Source organism: Rutidosis leptorrhynchoides, chromosome 3 (assembly GCF_046630445.1).
Source record: "Rutidosis leptorrhynchoides isolate AG116_Rl617_1_P2 chromosome 3, CSIRO_AGI_Rlap_v1, whole genome shotgun sequence".
NCBI lineage: Eukaryota > Viridiplantae > Streptophyta > Magnoliopsida > Asterales > Asteraceae > Rutidosis > Rutidosis leptorrhynchoides.
This window is the reverse complement of record NC_092335.1, coordinates 20,864,795-20,888,081: the sequence shown is the minus strand read 5'-3', so window position 1 is coordinate 20,888,081 and position 23,287 is coordinate 20,864,795. Positions and strand designations below refer to the sequence as shown.

The following is a 23,287-nucleotide window of genomic DNA, read 5'->3' as shown; positions in this document are numbered from 1 at the left end:
TCGTGAACTAAACAAATTGACGGTTAAGAATCGATATCCTCTCCCTCGCATCGATGACCTCTTTGATCAATTACAAGGGTCTTGTGTATATTCAAAAATCGATCTCCGCTCGGGTTACCATCAATTGAGGGTTAAGGGGGAAGATGTCTCCAAAACCGCTTTCCGGACTCGTTATGGTAGTTATGAATTCCTTGTCATGTCATTTGGTCTCACTAACGCACCAGCGGTGTTCATGGATCTTATGAACTGCGTGTGCAAACCGTGTCTTGACAAATCCGTTATCGTGTTCATCGATGATATTTTAGTCTATTCGAAAAGCGAAGAAGAACACGAGGAACATCTCCGACTTGTGCTTGAACTCTTGAGACAAGAACGACTTTATGCCAAATTCTCCAAGTGTGAATTTTGGTTGAAGGAAGTTCAATTTCTTGGTCATGTTGTAAGTGATCAAGGTATTAAAGTCGATCCCACAAAAATCGAAGCCATTAGTAAATGGGAGACTCCTACTACTCCTACTCATATTCGTCAATTCTTGGGTCTCGCCGGGTACTATCGTAGATTCATCGAAAACTTCTCTTTGGTTGCACGTCCTCTAACCGCATTAACTCACAAGGGAAAGAAATTCATTTGGGCAACCGAGCAAGAATCCGCGTTTCAAATCTTGAAGACAAAGCTAACCACCGCTCCTATCTTGTCACTTCCCGAAGGCAATGATGATTTTGTTGTATATTGCGATGCCTCGAAACATGGTTTTGGGTGCGTATTGATGCAACGGAAGAAAGTCATTGCTTATGCCTCTCGACAACTAAAAATTCATGAACGGAATTACACGACTCATGATCTCGAACTCGGAGCCGTTGTCTTTCCACTTAAAATGTGGAGACACTATCTTTATGGAACCAAGAGTACTATCTTCACCGATCACAAAAGCCTTCAACACATCTTCGATCAAAAGCAACTAAACATGAGACAACGACGGTGGATTGAAAGTTTGAACGATTACGATTGCGAGCTTCGTTACCATCCCGGGAATGCAAACGTAGTAGCCGATGCCTTAAGTCGAAAAGAAAGAGCGGTGCCTCTTCGTGTCCGAGCCTTAAACATCACCATCCACACAAACCTTAGTAGCCAAATTCGGGTAGCCCAAGATGAGGCTCTCAAGGATGAAAACCTTTCACACGAGCTCTTAAACATTCTCGTCTCTCGATTCGAAATTAGGGAGACCGGACTCCGATATTACGCCGGAAGGATTTGGGTGCCTAGTTATGGGGACCTACGAAGCCTTATTTTAGATGAAGCCCATAAGTCACGATACTCGATTCACCCCGGTGCCAATAAGATGTACCACGACCTTAAACAACTATATTGGTGGCCAAACATCAAAAGGGACGTAGCTACTTATGTTTCCAAGTGTTTGACATGTTCCAAAGTCAAAGCCGAACACCAAAGACCGTCCGGACTACTTCAACAACCCGAGATTCCGCAATGGAAGTGGGAAAGGATAACGATGGATTTTATCACCAAGCTACCAAAAACGTCGGGCGGTTATGATACCATTTGGGTTATTGTTGACCGTCTCACCAAATCCGCACACTTCCTTGCCATGAAAGAAACGGACAAAATGGAGAAACTTGCACAACTTTACATTAAGGAGATCGTAGCCCGACACGGTGTACCTTTATCGATTATCTCCGACCGAGATGGCCGTTTCGTTTCTAGATTTTGGCGTACTTTGCAAGAAGCATTGGGAACGTGTTTAGACATGAGCACCGCATATCATCCTCAAACTGATGGACAAAGCGAACGTACAATTCAAACCTTAGAGGACATGTTACGAGCTTGCGTGGTTGATTTCGGAAAAGCTTGGGATAAGCACGTGCCTCTCGCCGAATTCTCCTACAACAATAGTTATCACGCAAGTATTAACGCCGCACCATTCGAAGCATTATATGGCCGAAAATGTCGTTCTCCTCTTTGTTGGGCCGAAGTAGGCGACAAACAAATCACCGGTCCCGAACTTATTCATGAAACAACCGAGAAGATCGTTCAAATCCGAGATAGGCTTAGGACGGCCCGTAGTCGTCAAAAGAGCTATACTGACAAACGACGTAACGACCTCGAATTTCAAGTCGGTGACCGAGTAATGTTAAAAGTCGCACCTTGGAAAGGTGTAATTCGTTTTGGGAAACGCGGGAAGCTAAATCCGCGGTATATTGGTCCTTTCGAAATCTTGGAGCGTATTGGAACCGTTGCTTATCGTTTAGATCTTCCGCCTCAATTGAACTCCGTTCATCCTACCTTCCATGTATCTAACTTGAAAAAGTGTCTTGCCCAACCCGATATCGTCATCCCTCTCGAAGAACTTACTATTGATGACAAACTTCATTTTGTGGAGGAACCGGTTGAAATTGTGGACACCTCCGTCAAGACATTGAAACAAAGCCGAATCCCGATTGTCAAGGTTCGTTGGAATGCCAAAAGAGGACCCGAGTTTACTTGGGAAAGGCAAGATCAAATGCAAAAGAAATACCCTCACTTATTCCCGATTCCGGAAACGCAAGATCTCGAGGAAGAAACAACGACTACTACGCCTACTTAAATTTCGGGACGAAATTTCTTTTAAGGAGTAGGTAATGTAACATCCCGCCTTTTTCCGTTTACTTTTCCGTTTAACTATTTAAAGTCCGTTATATGATTATGACATCCCTCGTTAATACGCGTTTTAAAATATCTCGTTTAGGTAATTCACGCACCCGATTCAAACTTGAGGGACTAAAATTGACACGGAGCAAACTAGTTGACTAGGTCAACTAGTCCACCCCAATCACCACCATTCAATCATCTCCATCTCTCTCTCTTTCTCTCTAGCAAGAACACACACACATTTACCAAATTCATTCAATCATCATCTAAATTCGATCTAGGAGGCTTACAACAAAATAAATTACATATTCGTGATCCTCTCTTCATCCTCTTCATTTTGGTACCAACTTCATCTCGTTTGAGTAACATTTCTAAAACTCTAGATTTCTCTAAATTCGTGTTTTTGACTTGAAATGGTGTTAGTTAGTGTCTATGGCTCATTGTGATGTCGTGTATGTAATTTGTATGCTCGATCTTGTTATTTGGTGTAACTAGCATGAACACTTGAAATGGGATAGTTTAATCTTTGATTTTGATTGATTAAATGTTGTTAGATGTTATACCCATTGTGTTAAAAGTGTTACTAGCATCGTTAGTTTCGTTTTGGTATGTTGGATGATATGAAAACCTTGCGTTAACATGATTATTGATTTTGTGATTCTTAATTAGGGTTTGATGAACCTTAAAACGAAATTTTGATGCATTGAATGCTTGTTAATGTTGTTAGTAAGTGTTTAGTTGCAATGTACGTTTAATTACCTTCGAAACGGCATATCATTCATGTAAATTGGTTGCCCGAATCATTCAATTGCATTTATGAACTTGTATACGATTAATGTTAAGCATTAGATGCGTTATGGTTGTTATAATAGGTAGATTGATTGATGAAATGTGTTTAGTTGTTTTCCTCATCAAATTACCTTCCCAACGGTATAAGATACTTGTCTTGATTGTTTGCGGATCATAAATTGTGTTAGTTTGGTTTTTGGTTCGTGCACTTAGGAGTTTCTGCATCAGACTTGAATACCAATCTGGACGCCGTCCAGATCCTTGGACGCCATCCCAGATTACAAAGCTGGACTCCGTCCAGGTCTTTGGACGCCGTCCCAGCCTTCAAATCTGGACGCCGTCCAGAAAATCTGGACGCCGTCCAGTTACACTGGCAGGCTCTGTCTTCGTTGGTCATTTTTCGAAAAATGTTTACTATGCTACGCACCTCCGATTCACATGTAACTTGTTCTAACATGCTCATACACGATTAAAAACCTCAGAAAAATAGTTCGGGACCCGACCCGAACGTGTTGACTTTTTCGTTGACTTTGACCGACCAAAGTTGACTTTTTGTCAAACTTAACCAAATGACTATGCAACCTTCCTAACTTGTTTCTATACTTGTATCTTGCATGAAACTTGACAATTTGATTTCACGTGCTACATAATCGAGTCGTAACGAGCCGTAGGACTAATTGAACATCTTTGACCTATCGTGTTTACCGTTATTGATACGACCTATTTGTTTAGGTCAAGACTAGCATTATTCTTTGCACACGTTTACTTGTTGAAGTACTTTACTACTCGTGCACTCAAGGTGAGATCATAGTCCCACTTTTACTCTTTTGCACTTACATTTGGGATGAGAAAACATAAACGTTTCTTTTTACTAAGTGAACACAAGTACAGGAAAACAAACATTCTACATACGAGTTTCAACAAAAATCCTCAATTCGATTATCATTAGTTACACTTGCCGGGTGTAAGCGAGAACTTATGTTATATGGCCATATGGGTTTGACAAACCCTCATTCAAATGGTTCGCTACTGTTTACGAATGAAATGTATTTTCGAGAAACAGTGTATGTTCTAACACTATTGTGATGGGGTTCTATGGAAGGAATGTTAAGCATTGATAATTGGGTACTCGTGAAACAAACTTTTGGAATGTATTACTATTATCATTGTTGCAAATCTTGTGGTTCACTTGTACTTACTTACTCAAACCTATGATTTCACTAACGTTTTCGTTGACAGATTTCTATGTTTTTCTCAGGTCCTTGAACGATACATGATACATGCTTCCGCTCATTATTTTGATACTTGCATTGGATGTCGAGTATATATGCATACATGGAGCGTCTTTTGGCTACTTTTAAATTGTGTCGCATAAGTTTCATTTGTACTTATAACTTTGTAACGTAACTTGTGGTGGAACTATTCTTGTAAACTTTGAACAATCTTTACATTTGAAATGAATGCGACATATCTTTTGGTCAAACGTTGTTTTAAAGACTTATGACCACGTAACGGGACCTAAGTAGACGGCGCCGTCAATGACGATTTTGTCGGGTCGCTACAACAAGCTCCGGGTCTTCCTGTGCCTCTGCCGCATTAATATTGAAAACTCTTCCGCGGCCTTGTCCATTCGTGTTCTCCTTGTTCGGGAAATTTCTAATAATGTGGCCCGGTTTTCCACATTTATAACAAACTATATTGGCATAACTTGCTCCGACACTACTTGCTCCGCCATTACTCGTTCCGACACCATTTGTTCCTTTCGTTCTGTTAACCCCTGGTCCGTAGACCTCACACTTCGCCGCGCTATGACCATTTCTTTTACACTTGTTGCAAAATTTGGTGCAGAACCCCGAGTGATACTTTTCACACCTTTGGCATAGCTGCTTCTGATTGTTGTTGTTGCTGCGGTTGTTATTGTTGTTGGGATGATTGTTGTAGTTGCTGTTGTTGTTGTTGTTGTTGTTGTTGTTGTTGTTGTTTTTGGGCCGTTTATTGTAGTTGCGATTGTTGGGATAATTGTTGCGATTATTATTGTAATTGCTGCTGTGGTTGTATTGGTGATTCTTATCACCGTTTTCCTCCCACTTTCTTTTGACTTGCTTCACATTGGCCTCTTCAGCCGTTTGTTCTTTAATTCTTTCCTCAATCTGGTTCACTAGTTTGTGAGCCATTCTACATGCCTGTTGTATGGAGGCGGGCTCTTGTGAACTTATATCTTCTTGGATTCTTTCCGGTAATCCTTTCACAAACGCGTCAATCTTCTCTTTCTCATCTTCGAACGCTCCCGAACACAATAGGCACAATTCTGTGAATCGTCTTTAGTACGTGGTAATATCAAATCCTTGGGTTCGTAACCCTCTAAGTTCTGTCTTGAGCTTATTGACCTCGGTTCTGGGACGGTACTTCTCGTTCATCAAGTGTTTGAATGCTGACCACGGTAGTGCGTACGCATCATCTTGTCCCACTTGCTCTAGATAGGTATTCCACCATGTTAACGCAGAACCTGTGAAGGTATGCGTAGCGTACTTCACTTTGTCCTCTTCAGTACACTTACTTATGGCAAACACCGATTCGACCTTCTCGGTCCACCGTTTCAATCCGATCGGTCCTTCAGTTCCATCAAATTCCAAAGGTTTGCAGGCAGTGAATTCTTTGTAGGTGCATCCTACACAATTTCCTGTACTGCTAGATCCAAGGTTATTGTTGGTATGTAGCGCAGCCTGTACTGCGGCTATGTTTGAAGCTAGAAAAGTACGGAATTCCTCTTCATTCATATTCACGGTGTGTCGAGTAGTCGGTGCCATTTCCTTCAAAATAGTCAAATGGAACAAGTTAATCATACAGAATATTAAGAGTAGTTAATAGTATTTCGTAGCAAAATATGAACTCATTTATAAAAGCTTTTTCTTCATATTAGCGTTTTATAAGTTTAAATTCGGGTAGTACCTACCCGTTAAGTTCATACTTAGTAGCTAATATACAATTCAACTACTAGAATTCTATATGAAAAACTGATTATAATAATATTTCACGTTCAAACTTTTATACAATATTTTACAAACTTACAATATCGCTTATTTTACATAAAGCATGAAATATAGCACACAATAACTTTGATACAAGATAGTTGTGAAGATAATTCTAGCTAGTACACAAGTCATTCAGCAAAGGCAATAAAGACACGTAATTCATACGTCCAGAAACAAGTCATGCATTCTGGTTTTACTAGGACTACTTCGCATCCTTGGTCTTGTGGAACATAACCGTTATGGCCGTTGATAAGACAGCGTGTTGTAACATCGTCAATGGGACGAGGGTTACGTAATTACCAACAGTCTCGTAAAAACCTAAAAACCTCATTTCTTACCCCAATTACCGACTCCGTCACTTGTGGGAACGTTTTGTTTAATAGTTGTAGCCCGATGTTCTTTTTCTCACTTTGGTGAGAAGCGAACATTACTAACCCGTAAGCATAGCATGCTTCTTTATGTTGCATGTTAGCCACTTTTTCTAAATCATGAAGTCCTATATTCGGATACATTGAGTCAAAATAATTTCTTAACCCGTTGCGTAAAATAGCATTTGGGTTCCCCGCAATATATGCGTCAAAGTAAACACATCGTAACTTATGGGTTTCCCAATGTGATATCCCCCATCTTTCAAACGAAAGTCTCTTATAAACCAAGACATTCTTGGAACGTTCTTCGAATGTCTTACAAACTGATTTCGCCGTAAATAGTTATGCCGAAGAATTCTGACCGACTCTAGACAAGATTTCATCAATCATGTCTCCGGGTAGGTCTCTTAAAATATTGGGTTGTCTATCCATTTTGTGTTTTTATACTGTAAAATAGACAAGAGTTAGATTCATAAAAAAAAATACTTATTAATACAAGCAATTTTTACATATATCATAAAGCATAAGCACACTATATTACATATATTACACCACACGAATACAACTATCTTATTCCAACTCGCTCGTTTCTTCTTCTTCGGTTTTGGTTCGTTTTGCCAAGTTTCTAGGGATATATGATGTTCCCCTAATACGAGCTGTTGTTTTCCTCAACGGTTTAGAAAAACCTGGTGGTTTAGAGGTTCCCGGGTCATTGTTACAACTTAAGGGCTTCGGGGGATTGACGATACATATAAATTTCATCGGGGTTGGAATTAGATTTCTCTATTTTTATGCCCTTTCTCTTATTATTTTCTTTTGCCTTTTTAAATTCAGTTGGTGTAATTTCTATAACATCATCGGAATTCTCGTCGGAATCCGATTCATCGGAGAATTGGTAATCCTCCCAATATTTTTCTTCTTTGGCGGAAACACCATTGACCATAATTAACCTTGGTCGGTTGGTTGAGGATTTTCTTTTACTTAACCGTTTTATTATTTCCCCCACCGGTTCTATTTACTCCTCTGGTTCCTCCTCTTCCGGTTCTGATTCTTCTTCCGGTTCTGATTCTTCTTCCGGTTCTTCTTCGGGAACTTGTGAATCAGTCCAATATATATTCGACTCTTCGTTATTATTAGGTGAGTCAATGGGATTTGTGCTAGAGGTAGACATCTATCACACAATATCAAACATGTTAAGAGATTAATATATCACATAATATATACATGTTAATAATATATAGTTTCCAACAAAAATGTTAAGCAATCATTTTTAAAGAAAACACGGTCGAAGTCCAGACTCACTAATGCATCCTAACAAACTCGATAAGACACACTAATGCAAATTTTCTGGTTCTTTAAGACCAACGCTCGGATACCAACTGAAATGTCCCGTTCTTATTGATTAAAAACGTTCCACATTAATTGATTTCGTTGCGAGGTTTTGACCTCTATATGAGACGTTTTTCAAAGACTGCATTCATTTTTAAAACAAACCATAACCTTTATTTCATAAATAAAGGTTTAAAAAGCTTTACGTAGATTATCAAATAATGATAATCTAAAATATCCTGTTTACACACGACCATTACATAATGGTTTACAATACAAATATATTACATCGAAATCTGTTTCTTGAATGCAGTTTTTACACAATATCATACAAACATGGACTCCAAATCTTATCCTTACTTTAGTATGCAACAGCGGAAGCTCTTAGTATTCACCTGAGAATAAACATGCTTTAAACGTCAACAAAAATGTTGGTGAGTTATAGGTTTAACCTATATATATCAAATCGTAACAATAGACCACAAGATTTCATATTTCAATACACATCCCATACATAGAGATAAAAATCATTCATATGGTGAACACCTGGTAACCGACATTAACAAGATGCATATATATAAGAATATCCCCATCATTCCGGGACACCCTTCGGATATGATATAAATTTTGAAGTACTAAAGCATTCGGTACTTTGGATGGGGTTTGTTAGGCCCAATAAATCTATCTTTAGGATTCGCGTCAATTAGGGTGTCTGTTCCCTAATTCTTAGATTACCAGACTTAATAAAAAGGGGCATATTCGATTTCAATAATTCAACCATAGAATGTAGTTTCACGTACTTGTGTCTATTTTGTAAATCATTTATAAAACCTGCATGTATTCTCATCCCAAAAATATTAGATTTTAAAAGTGGGACTATAACTCACTTTCACAGATTTTCACTTCGTCGGGAAGTAAGACTTGGTCACTGGTTGATTCACGAACCTATAACAATATATACATATATATCAAAGTATGTTCAAAATATATTTACAACACTTTTAATATATTTTGATGTTTTAAGTTTATTAAGTCAGCTGTCCTCGTTAGTAACCTACAACTAGTTGTCCACAGTTAGATGTACAGAAATAAATCGATAAATATTATCTTGAATCAATCCACGACCCAGTGTATACGTATCTCAGTATTGATCACAACTCAAACTATATATATTTTGGAATCAACCTCAACCCTGTATAGCTAACTCCAACATTCACATATAGAGTGTCTATGGTTGTTCCGAAATATATATAGATGTGTCGACATGATAGGTCGAAACATTGTATACGAGTCTATGGTATCTCAAGATTACATAATATACAATACAAGTTGATTAAGTTATGGTTGGAATAGATTTGTTACCAATTTTCACGTAGCTAAAATGAGAAAAATTATCCAATCTTGTTTTACCCATAACTTCTTCATTTTAAATCCGTTTTGAGTGAATCAAATTGCTATGGTTTCATATTGAACTCTATTTTATGAATCTAAACAGAAAAAGTAGAGGTTTATAGTCGGAAAAATAAGTTACAAGTCGTTTTTGTAAAGGTAGTCATTTCAGTCGAAAGAACGACGTCTAGATGACCATTTTAGAAAACATACTTCCACTTTGAGTTTAACCATAATTTTTGGATATAGTTTCATGTTCATAATAAAAATCATTTTCTCAGAATAAAAACTTTTAAATCAAAGTTTATCATAGTTTTTAATTAACTAACCCAAAACAGCCCGCGGTGTTACTACGACAGCGTAAATCCGGTTTTACGGTGTTTTTCGTGTTTCCAGGTTTTAAATCATTAAGTTAGCATATCATATAGATATATAACATGTGTTTAGTTGATTTTAAAAGTCAAGTTAGAAGGATTAACTTTTATTTGCGAACAAGTTTAGAATTAACTAAACTATGTTCTAGTGATTACAAGTTTAAACCTTCGAATAAGATAGCTTTATATGTATGAATCGAATGATGTTATGAACATCATTACTACCTCAAGTTCCTTGGATAAACCTACTGGAAATGAGAAAAATAAATCTAGCTTCAAAGGATCCTTGAATGGCTTGAAAGTTCTTGAAGCAGAATCATGACACGAAAACAATTTCAAGTAAGATTTCCACTCGAAATAAGATTGTTATAGTTATAGAAATTGAATTAAAGTTTGAATATAATTATTACCTTGCATTCGAAAGATAACCTACTGTAAGTAACAAAGGTTTCTTGATCTTGGATGATTACTTGGAATGGATTTAGAAAACTTGGAAGTAAACTTGCAATCTTGGAAGTATTCTTGATTTTATGAAACTAGAACTTTTGGAATTTATGAAGAACACTTAGAACTTGAAGATAGAACTTGAGAGAGATCAATTAGATGATGAAAATTGAAGAATGAAAGTGTTTGTAGGTGTTTTTGGTCGTTGGTGTATGGATTAGATATAAAGGATATGTAATTTTGTTTTCATGTAAATAAGTCATGAATGATTACTCATATTTTTGTAATTTTGTGAGATATTTCATGCTAGTTGCCAAATGATGGTTCCCACATGTGTTAGGTGACTCACATGGGCTGCTAAGAACTAATCATTGGAGTGTATATACTAATAGTACATACATCTAAAAGCTGTGTATTGTACGAGTACGAATACGGGTGTATACGAGTAGAATTGTTGATGAAACTGAACGAGGATGTAATTGTAAGCATTTTTGTTAAGTAGAAGTATTTTGATAAGTGTATTGAAGTCTTTCAAAAGTGTATGAATACATATTGAAACACTACATGTATATACATTTTAACTGAGTCGTTAAGTCATCGTTAGTCGTTACATGTAAATGTTGTTTTGAAACCTTTAGGTTAACGATCTTGTTGAATGTTGTTAACCCATTGTTTATTATAAAAAATGAAATGTTAAATTGTTATATTATCATGATATTATGATATATAATATATCTTAGTATGATATATATACAGTTAAATGTCGTTACAACGATAATCGTTACATATATGTCTCGTTTCGAAATCATTAAGTTAGTAGTCTTATTTTTACATATGTATTTCATTGTTAATACAGTTAATAATATATTTAATTATCATTTAACATAATTAACCAAGTGTATCAATATCTTAATATGATTCATATGTACCTAGTAAGACGTTGTTATAACGATAATCGTTATATATATCGTTTTCGAGTTTCTTAAATTAATAGTCTCATTTTTATGTATATAACTCATTGTTAAAATACCTAATGAGATACATACTTATAATAAAATCATGTTAACTATATATATAACCATATATATGTCATCGTATAGTTTTTACAAGTTTTAACGTTCGTGAATCACCGGTCAACTTGGGTGGTTAATTGTCTATATGAAACCTATTTCAATTAATCAAGTCTTAACAAGTTTGATTGCTTAACATGTTGGAAACACTTAATCATGTAAATAACAATTTCATTTAATATATATATATAAACATGGAAAAGTATGGGTCACTACAAAGCTCTTGTATTCTTTCTTATATGCTCATATTTAAAATCCAATACTACAATATTTTTAAAAGTAATGCTTATAAGTTGTAGAGTATGGCCTTGGGAATGAGTTGGCGAGTAGCGGAGATGTCTACAGTTTTGGAATAGTGTTATTGGAGGTGATGACTGGGAAAAATCCAACACGCGATATCTTTAAAGAAGGCCTTAGCCTTCACAATTTTGTTTCCATGGCCTTGGTGGACCATGCAGTAACCAATGTGATCGATAGTAAAGTAAATGCAGAGAAAGTGGAGAAATGTTTGACTTTAACTCTCAAAATTAGACTGTCTTACTCTACAGATTCTCCTACACAGCAGATGAAGATTGAAAATGTAGTCCGTGAATTGCAAAATATTATGGATGCCCTTTTAAATATTCACGGTACATTCTCATCTAATTTTATAAACATCATGTTTTTATTTTCTGCATCACATGTTTGATTATGTAATGTTGGTTTTACTATCAGTTTACCATAAGGCGGTTCAGTTTTCTCCGGCTCCGAGGATGCATGTACTATTTATGTTCTTAAAAATGAAGCTTGTATGGTGGAATTGAGGATGCTGAATCAATGATTGGCGTAGTATATGCCAAGTAATAAAGTTAGAAATAATTCCATTCCATAATTAAAAAAACGGTTGACTTCTGTTATAAAGTTTATATGATTAATATACATGTCTTGGTTGGCACTTTTAGGAATTCAATCTTGTACTTACCTGCAAATCATCAGTAAAAAACTAAAAAATACTTGTGAAAGAATATTACCAAGACATGTGGAATTCTACAGTTAAGTTGTTAAAAGGATCTATAAAAAGGGTTGTAAGCAAGTGAGATCATATGCATAGCTTATTTGTTGTCTTGACTCCATTTTTGGCAATAATTTGGTACTATTAGAATTCCTATTTTTACTCCATTTTTGGCAATAATTTGGTATTATTAGAATTCCTATTTTCACCAATTTAGTTTGATTGTTTCACCAAGTCAAGTCTAGACAAAACCTAAAGCCTCAACCTTATCTTCAACAAACCAGTTTTACAAAATAACTAGCCTTGTATTGTTGGAAGAGAGGATCGCCTGGACGTAAAAAAATAACTAGCCTTGTATTGTTTGAGAGAAAAATAACTCTATTACTCACAAGAATAGATTACACGAGTATTTACAAAACTCTAAAAAAAACTCTCAAACTCACACACACTATCTAGGTTGTGATTACACTTCTCTGAGTGATTTTGGGATGATTTACAATGAAAGTTTGCATCTCTATTTATAGCAAAAATTCTATGGCGGTGAATGGTGTGAACGAGGAAGGTTGGCGGAAATTGGCGGCCGTCATCGTGTTCAAGTTTGCCACTTTCATACGCGTTGTCAATCGGCAGCTTTGAACATCTAGATGACGGCTAGAACAGAGCCATCTAGATGACGGCTGGAAACTACTGGAAACCATCAATTCTCCCCCTCCAGCCAAATCCACGAACATTCCAGTTATGTCTCTGCATAACTCCAACTTCTCTCGAGTCACCACATTTATCAACATATCCGCAGGATTCTCCTTTGTATGGATCTTCACTAGTCTCAACAATTGTCGATCAATTACCTCGCGTATCCAATGATAGCGAATATCAATATGTTTTGTACGGGAATGGTACATGGAGTTCTTACTCAAATCTAGAGCACTCTGACTGTCACAATGTACCTTGTACTCCTTTTGCTTGATTCCAAATTCTTGGAGATAACGCTTTAACCACAACATTTTTTTTCCAGCTTCTGCGGCAGCAATATACTCTGCTTCAGTTGTGGATAATGCAACACACTTCTCTAGTCTTGACTGCCATGAAATGGCTCCCCCTGCAAAAGTGTAAATGAATCCAGAAGTAGATTTCCTACTATAAGGATCTCCAACCATATCCGCATCTGTATAGCTTTCCAAGATTGGATCAGCTCCCCCGTAACAAAGACATAGATTCGTTGTACCCTTAAGATATCTGAGAATCTATTTAACCGCATTCCAATGCTCTTTCCCGGGGTTCGAGAAAAAACGACTCACTGTTCCTACTGCGTGAGCAATATTGGGCCTTGTACACACCATTGCATACATCAAACTTCCAACTGCTGAAGAATATGGTACTGAAGACATCTACCTGATCTCTTCCTTGGATGAGGGACAAGAACTCTTGCTTAACTTTAAATGGTTAGCTAATGGAATGCTAACAGGTTTGGCATTGTTCGTATTGAAACGTGAAAGCACTCGTTCAATATACTTCTCCTGAGATAGCCATAACCTTCTACTCTCCCTATATCGGGTAATCTGCATTTCCAAAATTTGTTGAGCCTGTCCTAAGTCTTTCATGTCAAAAGACTTAGAGAGTTCCTTCTTCAGCTGGTTGATCTTCGTTGCATATTTCCGTACGATCAAAATATCATCTACATATAGTAGAAGAGCAACGAAATCTCCTTCAGAAAACTTCTGAATGTAGACACACTCATCTGCTGCAGTTTTCTTGTACCCTTGACTCACTATGCACGAGTCAAACTTGTTGTACCACTGCCTAGGTGCCTGCTTTAAACCGTATAAACTTTTCTTCAGCTTGCATACGAGGTTATCTCCTGAAACCTCAAAACCTTCCGGCTGCTCCATGTAAATTTCTTCATGTAAATCTCCATGAAGAAAAGCTGTCTTTACATCCATCTGTTCAAACTCCAAGTTCATACTTGCGACCAATCCAAGTGTGACTCTAATTGAAGTCATCCTGACTACTGGTGAAAATATCTCTTCAAAATTAATCCCTTTCTTCTGTTGGAATCCTTTGACTATAAGTCGTGCTTTGTATTTCACCACTTTTTTACTACCATCCTTTTTCGGCTTGAACACCCATTTATTTTTCAGTGCCTTCTTCCCGCGTGGAAGTTCTACAATCTCATAAGTTTGATTTTTCTGCAGAGAATTCATCTCATCCTGCATTGCGAGCAACCATTTTTCTTTATCCTTATGAGTTACTGCTTCATGAAAACTCTCTGGTTCTCCATCTTCAGTAAGTAGAAGGTACTCGGATTCCGGATATCTACTCGATGGAATCCGACCTCGTTCAGATCTTCGAACTTCTGGAATATACTGAGGAGATCCACCATCATCTTCTCCTTGTGATGGTCCTGGAACGTCTGGCAGATGGGGTTGTGGCTCCCCCTGCTCAGCACCGTCATTTTCCTCATTATCTTCTACTTCCGGTATTTCATCTTGCACTGCATGTTCATTTCTCATAAATGATTCTGTTGTTACCTCTGGCACCTGAGCAACAACATTTGTCATCTGAGATATTGTGGGCTTTTCAATGTCTTCTATTGTCTGGATTTTATGGAACACTACGTCCCTACTTCTGATCACCTTTTTCTCCTTTGGATCCCATAATCTGTATCTAAATTCTTCATCTCCATAGCCTATAAATATGCATGGAGTGGTCCTTGCATCCAACTTCTGCCTGAGCTCCTTGGATACATGTGTGTATGCCAAACATCCAAATACTCTTAAGTGAGAGTATGATGGTCCTTTCCAGACCAAAGTTTCTCCGGAACTTCAAAATTCAGTGGTACTGATGGAGATCGGTTGATCAAGTAACATGCAGCTCTGACTGCTTCTCCCCAGAATGGCTTTGGCAACTTAGCCATATGAGCATGCTCCGAACACGTTTCATGATTGTTCGGTTCATTCTTTCTGCTATACCATTGTGTTGAGGGGTACGTGGAACTGTCTTCTCATGTTGGATGCCATATGATCTGCAATAGGCATCGAACTGCCTGGAGGAGTATTCACCGCCGTTGTCAGATCGAAGACACTTTAACTTCTTTCCTGTCTCACGTTCTACCATGACATGAAACTGTTTGAAGTAATCGAACACCTGGTCCTTCATCCGCAAGAAATATATCCACACCTTTCGAGAAGTATCATCAATAAACGTCAGAAAGTATCGATTGCCGCCAATTGATTCAATCTCTAAGTGACCGCAAACATCAGAGTGTACCAGACTGAGTAACACTGATCTTCTCGTTGAAGATGAATTAAACGAGACTCTATGCTGCTTACCAAACAGACAATGATTGCAAGGATCTAGTGGAGAGTCCTTGTCTACATTAATAAGCTCCTTCTTTATTAGGGTATACAACCCTTTCTCACTCATGTGACCGAGTCTCTGGTGCCATAAATTTTGTGAAGCCTCTTTTTCTGCAACATTAATGATGTCTGTGCAGATCTTCACATGAGTCTTGTACAGTGTGCCACAAATGTGTCCTCGAGTGACTATCATAGCGCCTCTTGACAATTTCCATGTGCCTTTACTGAAATGACTATCATAGCCCTGTTTGTCGAGAGCTACCCCAGAAAGTAAATTCAGTCGAAGATCTGGCACATGGCGGACATCCTTCAAAGTGATTGTGCTCCCGGAACTTGTCTTTATCTTGACATCACCAATTCCGACAATCTCAGCGGAACTGGAATTTCCCATCTTCACAGCTCCAAAGTCACCAGCTTTGTATGTTGTGAAGTATTCCTTGTATGGAGTCACGTGGTAGGAAGCTGCAGTATCTACCACCCATTCCGTGTCTTCTCGTGAGACGTGAAGGCATGTCTCATCATGGGTTGAACAATAAGCTACATCACCAGTGATTGTAACTAATGTTTCTCCACCCTTGTTCTTCGACTGTGAACTGCTTTGACCTTGTTCCTCTTTCAATCTATAGCAGTTCTTTTTCATATGTCCCTCTAATCCACAATGATGACATTTATAAGTTGGTTTTCTGCCATCAGCTGACCTGCCCCTACTCTTGCTTCTGCCTCTCCATTTATTTTTGCTACTCATTCACTGTCTCCCCCGTTTCTTTGTGACAAAGGCATGGGTCTGATCTGTGCCCATGTCCTTTCTCCTTGCCTCTTTACTGAATAGGGCATCCTTGACCATTGACATGGTAAGTTTGCCATTCGGGGCTGAGTTGCTGAGTGTTACTACCAGTGTTTCCCAACTATTGGGAAGGGAACTAAGTAGCAGTAACGCCTGAACTTCATCGCCAAGCGGCATCTCTACAGACGATAACTGGTTAACCAAGCTCTGGAACTCACTGGTATGCTCGACAACTGAAGTTCCACTTTTAAGCTTCATGTTGACTAAACGCCTCATCAACAGGGCTTTATTCCGAGCAGTCTTGGCCTGGTACATGTCCTCCAACTTTTTCCAGAGGGCATATGCGTCTGTCTCTTGTGCAACATGGTGGAAGACACTATGATCAATCCATTGACGATCTGACCAATAGTTTTTCGGTTAGATTTCTTCCACTCTTTTTCTTTAGTGGAATCATGATTTGTACCCTTTAATTCAATATGGTCAAATAAATCCTTACAGCTGAGGAGATATTCCATCCGAGGTTTCCACAGCGTGTAGTTTGTGGCTATGAGCATAATCATAGCTCCCGAAGATGATGTTGACTCTTCTATGGACATTATCACCTTACAAATAATTTTTCAACACACACACGGGGTTGAATTGTAGAAAACAGAGATCACCGTTATGTCCGGAACGGTTGAAAATGGTGGAAAAGACACTTCACGGCTTCAATTCCACTTACGGGGAAAAATTATAATTTTTTATAAACTTCAGGGACCAAAAATGAAATTCTGAAAATTTCAGGGACCAAATTGTAAAATTTCAGAATTGCTACAGTACTGCTACAGTACTGCTACAGGAACTTGCTACAATGCCGCCAGCTGTTACAGTGAATTGCTACATGACTGCTACAGTGAATTGCTACAGGACTTTCTTCTCCGGCGAAAATTCCGGCACCGGTCGTCTTCTCCGGCGAGATTCCGGCGAGTTGACCAAACTTTGACCGCGTTTTCTGGGCTCGTTATAACTCTGTTTAAGTCACCGTTTTTTTCGTTGGACTCGGTTCGACGAGACGAATCCAATGGTACACTCAAAATTGGATTTTGAGGAAACTTCAGAAGACCCAAAAACTCAACCAACGTCTCTAACCAAGCTCTTGATACCACTTGTTGGGAAGAGAGGATCGCCTGGACGTTGGGAGATACAAATTTGAGAGAAAAATAACTCTATTACTCACAAGAATAGATTACACGAGTATTTACAAAACTCTAAAAAAAACTCTCAAACTCACACACACTATCTAGGTTGTGATTACACTTCTCTGAGTGATTTTGGGATTATTTACAATGAAAGTTTGCATCTCTATTTATAGCAAAAATTCTATGGCGGTGAATGGTGTGAACGAGGAAAGTTGGCGGAAGTTGGCGGCCGTCATCGTGTTCAAGTTTGCCACTTCCATACGCGTTGTCAACGTCGGCAGCTTTGAACATCTAGATGACGGCTGGAACAGAGCCATCTAGATGACGGCTGGAAACCACTGGAAACCATCATGTATAAGTCAGAGTCAATTTTGCAAAGGTGTTATTCATATATGCTTAGCTAGCGCAACAAGTTAAAATCATACAAGATGGTAACTTTATAAATATCCCATGAAAATATTGATTAGAATGTGGTAAGTGTCTATTTGATGGGTCACCAATAAAACTAAGTCAAGTCTACCCACTGGTAGATAAGTGATGGAGTTATCAATTAAAGCAAGTCCATACATAAGAACCCACCCACTCACCCACAAGAGCCCTGGAAGTCACGTCTACCCACTAATTGCTATTTCCAAATTTTCATTATTATATTATTTTACCAATAAAAAAGGCATCAACGAGGTTTGTAATCTTATACTTAGTTCCAAAAATGAACTCAAGGCAACCAGTTTGTTCATTATTTTCCTCTCTCAATGCTTTCCTCTTTTATGGTATTGTTATATTTCTGACTACTAATAATACTAATGCCACCATCTCATCATCATCTTCCTATGATTATAGGAATCAGACAGATCGCCTGGCGTTGTTGTCTTTCAAGTCACTCATCACCCACGATCCTTATGGAGCCCTAACCTCATGGAACACTTCATTTCATTTCTGTGACTGGAGCGGTGTTACATGTGGGAAGAGGCACAAAAGAGTAATTGGTTTACAACTGATTTCACAAGGCCTGGAAGGATCATTGTCTCCTCATGTTGGAAATCTCAGCTTCCTTCGTGAGCTTAGACTCGGGAACAACAGCTTTCATAGAACCATACCCCATGAACTCGGTCGTTTGTTCTGGCTATGTGTTTTGAATATTGTAGAAAACGAGTTTAGTGGAGTCATTCCAACTAACTTATTGGGTAGTTTGAACCTAGAAACGTTTCAGCTTGGTGCTAATGAGCTAGTTGGAAGCATACCAAAGGAGATTAGTCTCTTGTCGAAACTAAATTATTTAGTAGTGGGTAATAATCATTTAACATGTGGAATTCCAGGGATTACTAGAACTGTTATCCATTTCAGGGAATCCGTTTGGTGGGAGCATTCCAGACACCTTTGGCCATTTGAAAAGCTTAAGACTATTTTACTTAGATGGCTGTAACTTAAGTGGTACCATCCCTCATTCCATTTATAACCTTTCACTCCTAACTAATTTATCTTTGTCTGAGAATCACCTTACTGTTACCTCATCTGATTAGACTTCAATTAAGGGATAACGATCTGTCTGGGATTCTTCCTCCCTCCATATCTAATTGTTCTAAGTTAAGAGAATTTGAGATGAGTATAAATAGGTTTAGTGGGAAGTTGACAATCGAGTTTTCAAAACTAACAGATATTAATCATATAGGCTTATGTAATATTTTTGAAAGTAGGGAAGCGAATGAAATAAAGTCTATTGATTCTTTAAACAATTGCAGCAAATTAGAAATATTGATTATGCGCAATTGCAATTTTAAAGGAGCGCTCTTGAGGTCAATTGGTAATCTTTCTGATCATTTAGCTATACTAGATTTATCAGAAAATAAATTATATGGAAACCTCTCCTCAAGTATAGGTAATCTAGTTGGCTTGACTCACTTAGCTTATAATAGATTGACAGGAAAAATATCCTCTACAATTGGAAAGCTTCAAAAGTTACAATTTGTCGTCTTCAATGACAACCAATTTTTAGGGCCAATTCCTGATACCATTGGGAACTGGTCAATGATCAATAGACTTGGTATAGATTCCAACGAACTGGAAGGGATTATTCCACTAAGTCTAGGAAATTGTTATCGTCTTAAAGTATTATACCGTGATAACAATAGACTAAGTGGCAACATACCGAAACAACTTCTTCAACTTTCATCTCTATCCATAGGAGTAGATCTTTCTCATAACAACCTATCTGGCTCCCTTCCGTCTGAGATTGGAGACCTCAAGATGTTGAGTTTTCTGAAATTATCTCATAATGATCTATCAGGTAACATTCCTAGTAGTCTTAGTGGATGCTCTAGCCTTTCATACTTATACATCAACGACAACTTATTCCAAGGTATGTTACAACCATCATTAAGTTCCATGAGGGGATTGGTGGAACTCGATCTTTTTCATAATAATTTGTCTGGAAATATTCCTCGATTCTTGGAAGGATTTTCGTCATTACAAGCATTAAACATGTCATTTAATGATTTTGAGGTTGAAGTTCCAGTGAGAGGGGTGTTTGCGAATGCAAATGGAATATCTATCGCGGGGAATCGAAAGCTCTGTGGTGGCTTAGTAGAACTCGGGTTACCCAAATGCAAGTAGAAGAAGAAACATAAAAGAGGTTTTTGGTATTTGTAATAGTCTAATTGATTGCTTCCTCACTTTTGATTGTATCATGTGTTGTGTACGTTTTATATAAAAAGAAAAGAAAAGACCAACCTTCTCAATCATCGACAAACGAACGATTTTTGAAAGTTTTCTACATTCAACTTCTCAAGACTACTGATGGCTTCTCTGAAACCAGTTTAATTGGCAAGGGTGGGTCAAGCTCTATTTATAAAGGACTTCTGGAACATGATGATAGATTTGTTTCAGTGAAAGTCTTGCATCTTCAAACTCAAGGAGCTCGAAAAAAATTTATAAGAGAATGTGAAGCAAGGTGGAGTGTTCGACACAGGAATCTATTGAAGATAATTACTTCATGTTCAAGTGTTGACTTTCAAGGAAATGATTTCAAAGCTTTGATTTATGATTACATGTCAAATGGAAGCTTACATGATTGGATACATTTAAGTGTACATGCATCTAGACTAAACCTTCCTCAAAGAATAAATATTCTCATCGATATTGCATCTGCACTTGATTATCTTCACAATTTTTGTGGACCAACCATTGTTCACTGTGATTTAAACCCTAGCAACATACTACTGGATGATGATATGGTGGCTCATGTTGGAGACTTTGGATTAACTCGATTTCTTGAAACAAATTCTGACCTAAACAGTACATCTGGGGTGAAAGGAACAATTGGTTATGTGTAGTGACCCGAACTTTTTCATGTTTATATATTAAATGAAAACTATATTTACATGATTAAATGTTTCCAACATGTTAAGCAATCAAACTTATTAAGACTTGATTAATTGAAATGAGTTTATGTAGTCAATTGACCACCCCGCTTGCCTGATGATTCACGAACGTCATAACTTGTGATAATTATATAATCGTTTTATTTTTTTATGAGGTAAGTTTTTATTTTATATATATATAAGAAGAAATACAATTAAATCAAAGATGTACAAGTAAAACACTATTTGCTACAGTAAAACACTATTTGCTACAGTAAAACACTTCAACTAAACACATGTTCTATATCTATATGATATGCTAACTTAATGATTTAAAACATGGAAACACGAAGAACACCGTAAAACCGGACATACGTCGTAGTAAAACCGGGGGCTGTTTTGGGTTAGATAATTAAAAACTATGATAAACTTTGATTTAAAAGTTGTTCTTATGAGAAAATGATATTTCATATGAACATGAAACTATATCCAAAAATCATGGTTAAATTCAAAGTGGAAGTATGTTTTTCAAAATGGTCATCAAGATGTCGTTCTTTCGACGGAAATGACTATCTCTTTCAAAAATGACTTGTAACTTATATTTCTGACTATAAATCTATACTTTTTCTGTTTATATTATTAATATTTGGTTCAATATGAAACCATAGCAATTGGATTCACTCAAAACGGATTTAAAACGAAGAAGTTATGGGTAAAACAAAATTGGATACTTTTGCTTGTTTTAGCTACGTGAAACTTTGTAACAAATCTATACTAACCATAACTTTACTAACTTATATTGTATTATACATGTATTCTAACATATATTATGTAATCTTGATAGACCATAGACACGTATACAATGTTTTAACATATCATATCGACGTCATATATATATTATTTGGAATAACCATAGACACTCTATATGCGGTAATGATCGAGTTAGCTATACAGGGTTGAGGTTGATTCCAAAATAATATATATACTTTGAGTTGTGATCGAGTCTGAGACTTGTATAGACTGGGTCGTGGATTGATTCGAGATAATATATATTGATTTATTTCTGTACTACTAACTGTGGACAATTAATTATGGACTACTAACGTTGGACTGTCAACTTAACAAACTTAAGTCATTAAAACGTAATAAAATATGTGTTGAGTCCCCAAAATAATTAAGGATTTAATTATGACAAAACTGTAATTTATTTGCACTAAAATGTTATGTGCAGCCAGCACAAGTTTGTTTATGTATAGACATCAGATATTACTGTGTCGAGTGTAGTTTGCTGCTCAGTCTACCAGCACAAGGTAGACAGTGTTCTTCAATCAGCACAAGATGTGTACTCAGCAGTTCAAGAATATCAAGTGTCTCAGCAATGAAGAACCAGCACAGCTGGAATGCAGCTTACTACACAAGACAGCTATGCTCCATTATAAGCATATACTTTCCCAAGTGGTCTACATTAATTGTACTATTCAATAGAAGTCAAAGACAAAGTTGAACAGAAAAGGACACGCGTCGCCGGCTGACAAGTGACCTTACAAGACCACGTGGGAATGCAGAAGTTTAACGCATGTGCAGACATGGGTTATACTTTGTCAACACCTAGAGAACACAACATTCTATTTGTTTAATCAAATAGTGGTGCTAAACCGAATTGGGGTGTTCCTGCAAATAGCTACCAAAGAGGAAAGAGGAGAGCATGCTCTCTGATGCAGTTGTCCCCACAAGTACAGACATCCTATGTACCAGTGGACAATAGAACCATTACACGGTTAATAGGACTACTATAAATTGTTGTATCCACTATTGTATCTACTAGTGGTGTGGGTTTAGAGTCAAAAATGTGTAATAGCTTTTAGTTTACCTCTTAGCTATATTCTAGGTAATCTGTATCAACCAACTATCATTCTGCCAAGGATAGTTGTGATTCTTTGTGATTCAATCAATAAAGAATAACCATTGAAAATTACCTGTGACTCTATTTAATTTACATGCTTGAATACTAATCGTGCTTAACTGTTAAGTTAATTAAAAGAAATTGTATTCACCCCCCTCTACATTACTCCTATTGTTATCAAGGAACCAATAACTGGTATCAGAGCTTCAATCTTGATAATTAATATCTTGGATCTGAATTCTCTCATGGCTGCATATTCAAGTACAGCTTACCTTGAAAAT

The 23,287-nt window shown here is 37.3% G+C and overlaps 1 protein-coding gene across 1 annotated transcript; it reads left to right on the top strand.

Moving 5' to 3' along the window:
- The first annotated feature begins 18,456 nt into the window (after positions 1-18,456).
- LOC139899746 (receptor kinase-like protein Xa21) lies at positions 18,457-21,076 on the top strand. The gene is made up of 3 exons (XM_071882584.1): positions 18,457-19,166; positions 19,268-20,327; positions 20,459-21,076. The coding sequence occupies exons 1-3, from the start codon at positions 18,457-18,459 to the stop codon at positions 21,074-21,076; spliced, it is 2,388 nt and encodes a 795-aa protein (XP_071738685.1).
- The last annotated feature ends 2,211 nt before the right edge of the window (positions 21,077-23,287 follow it).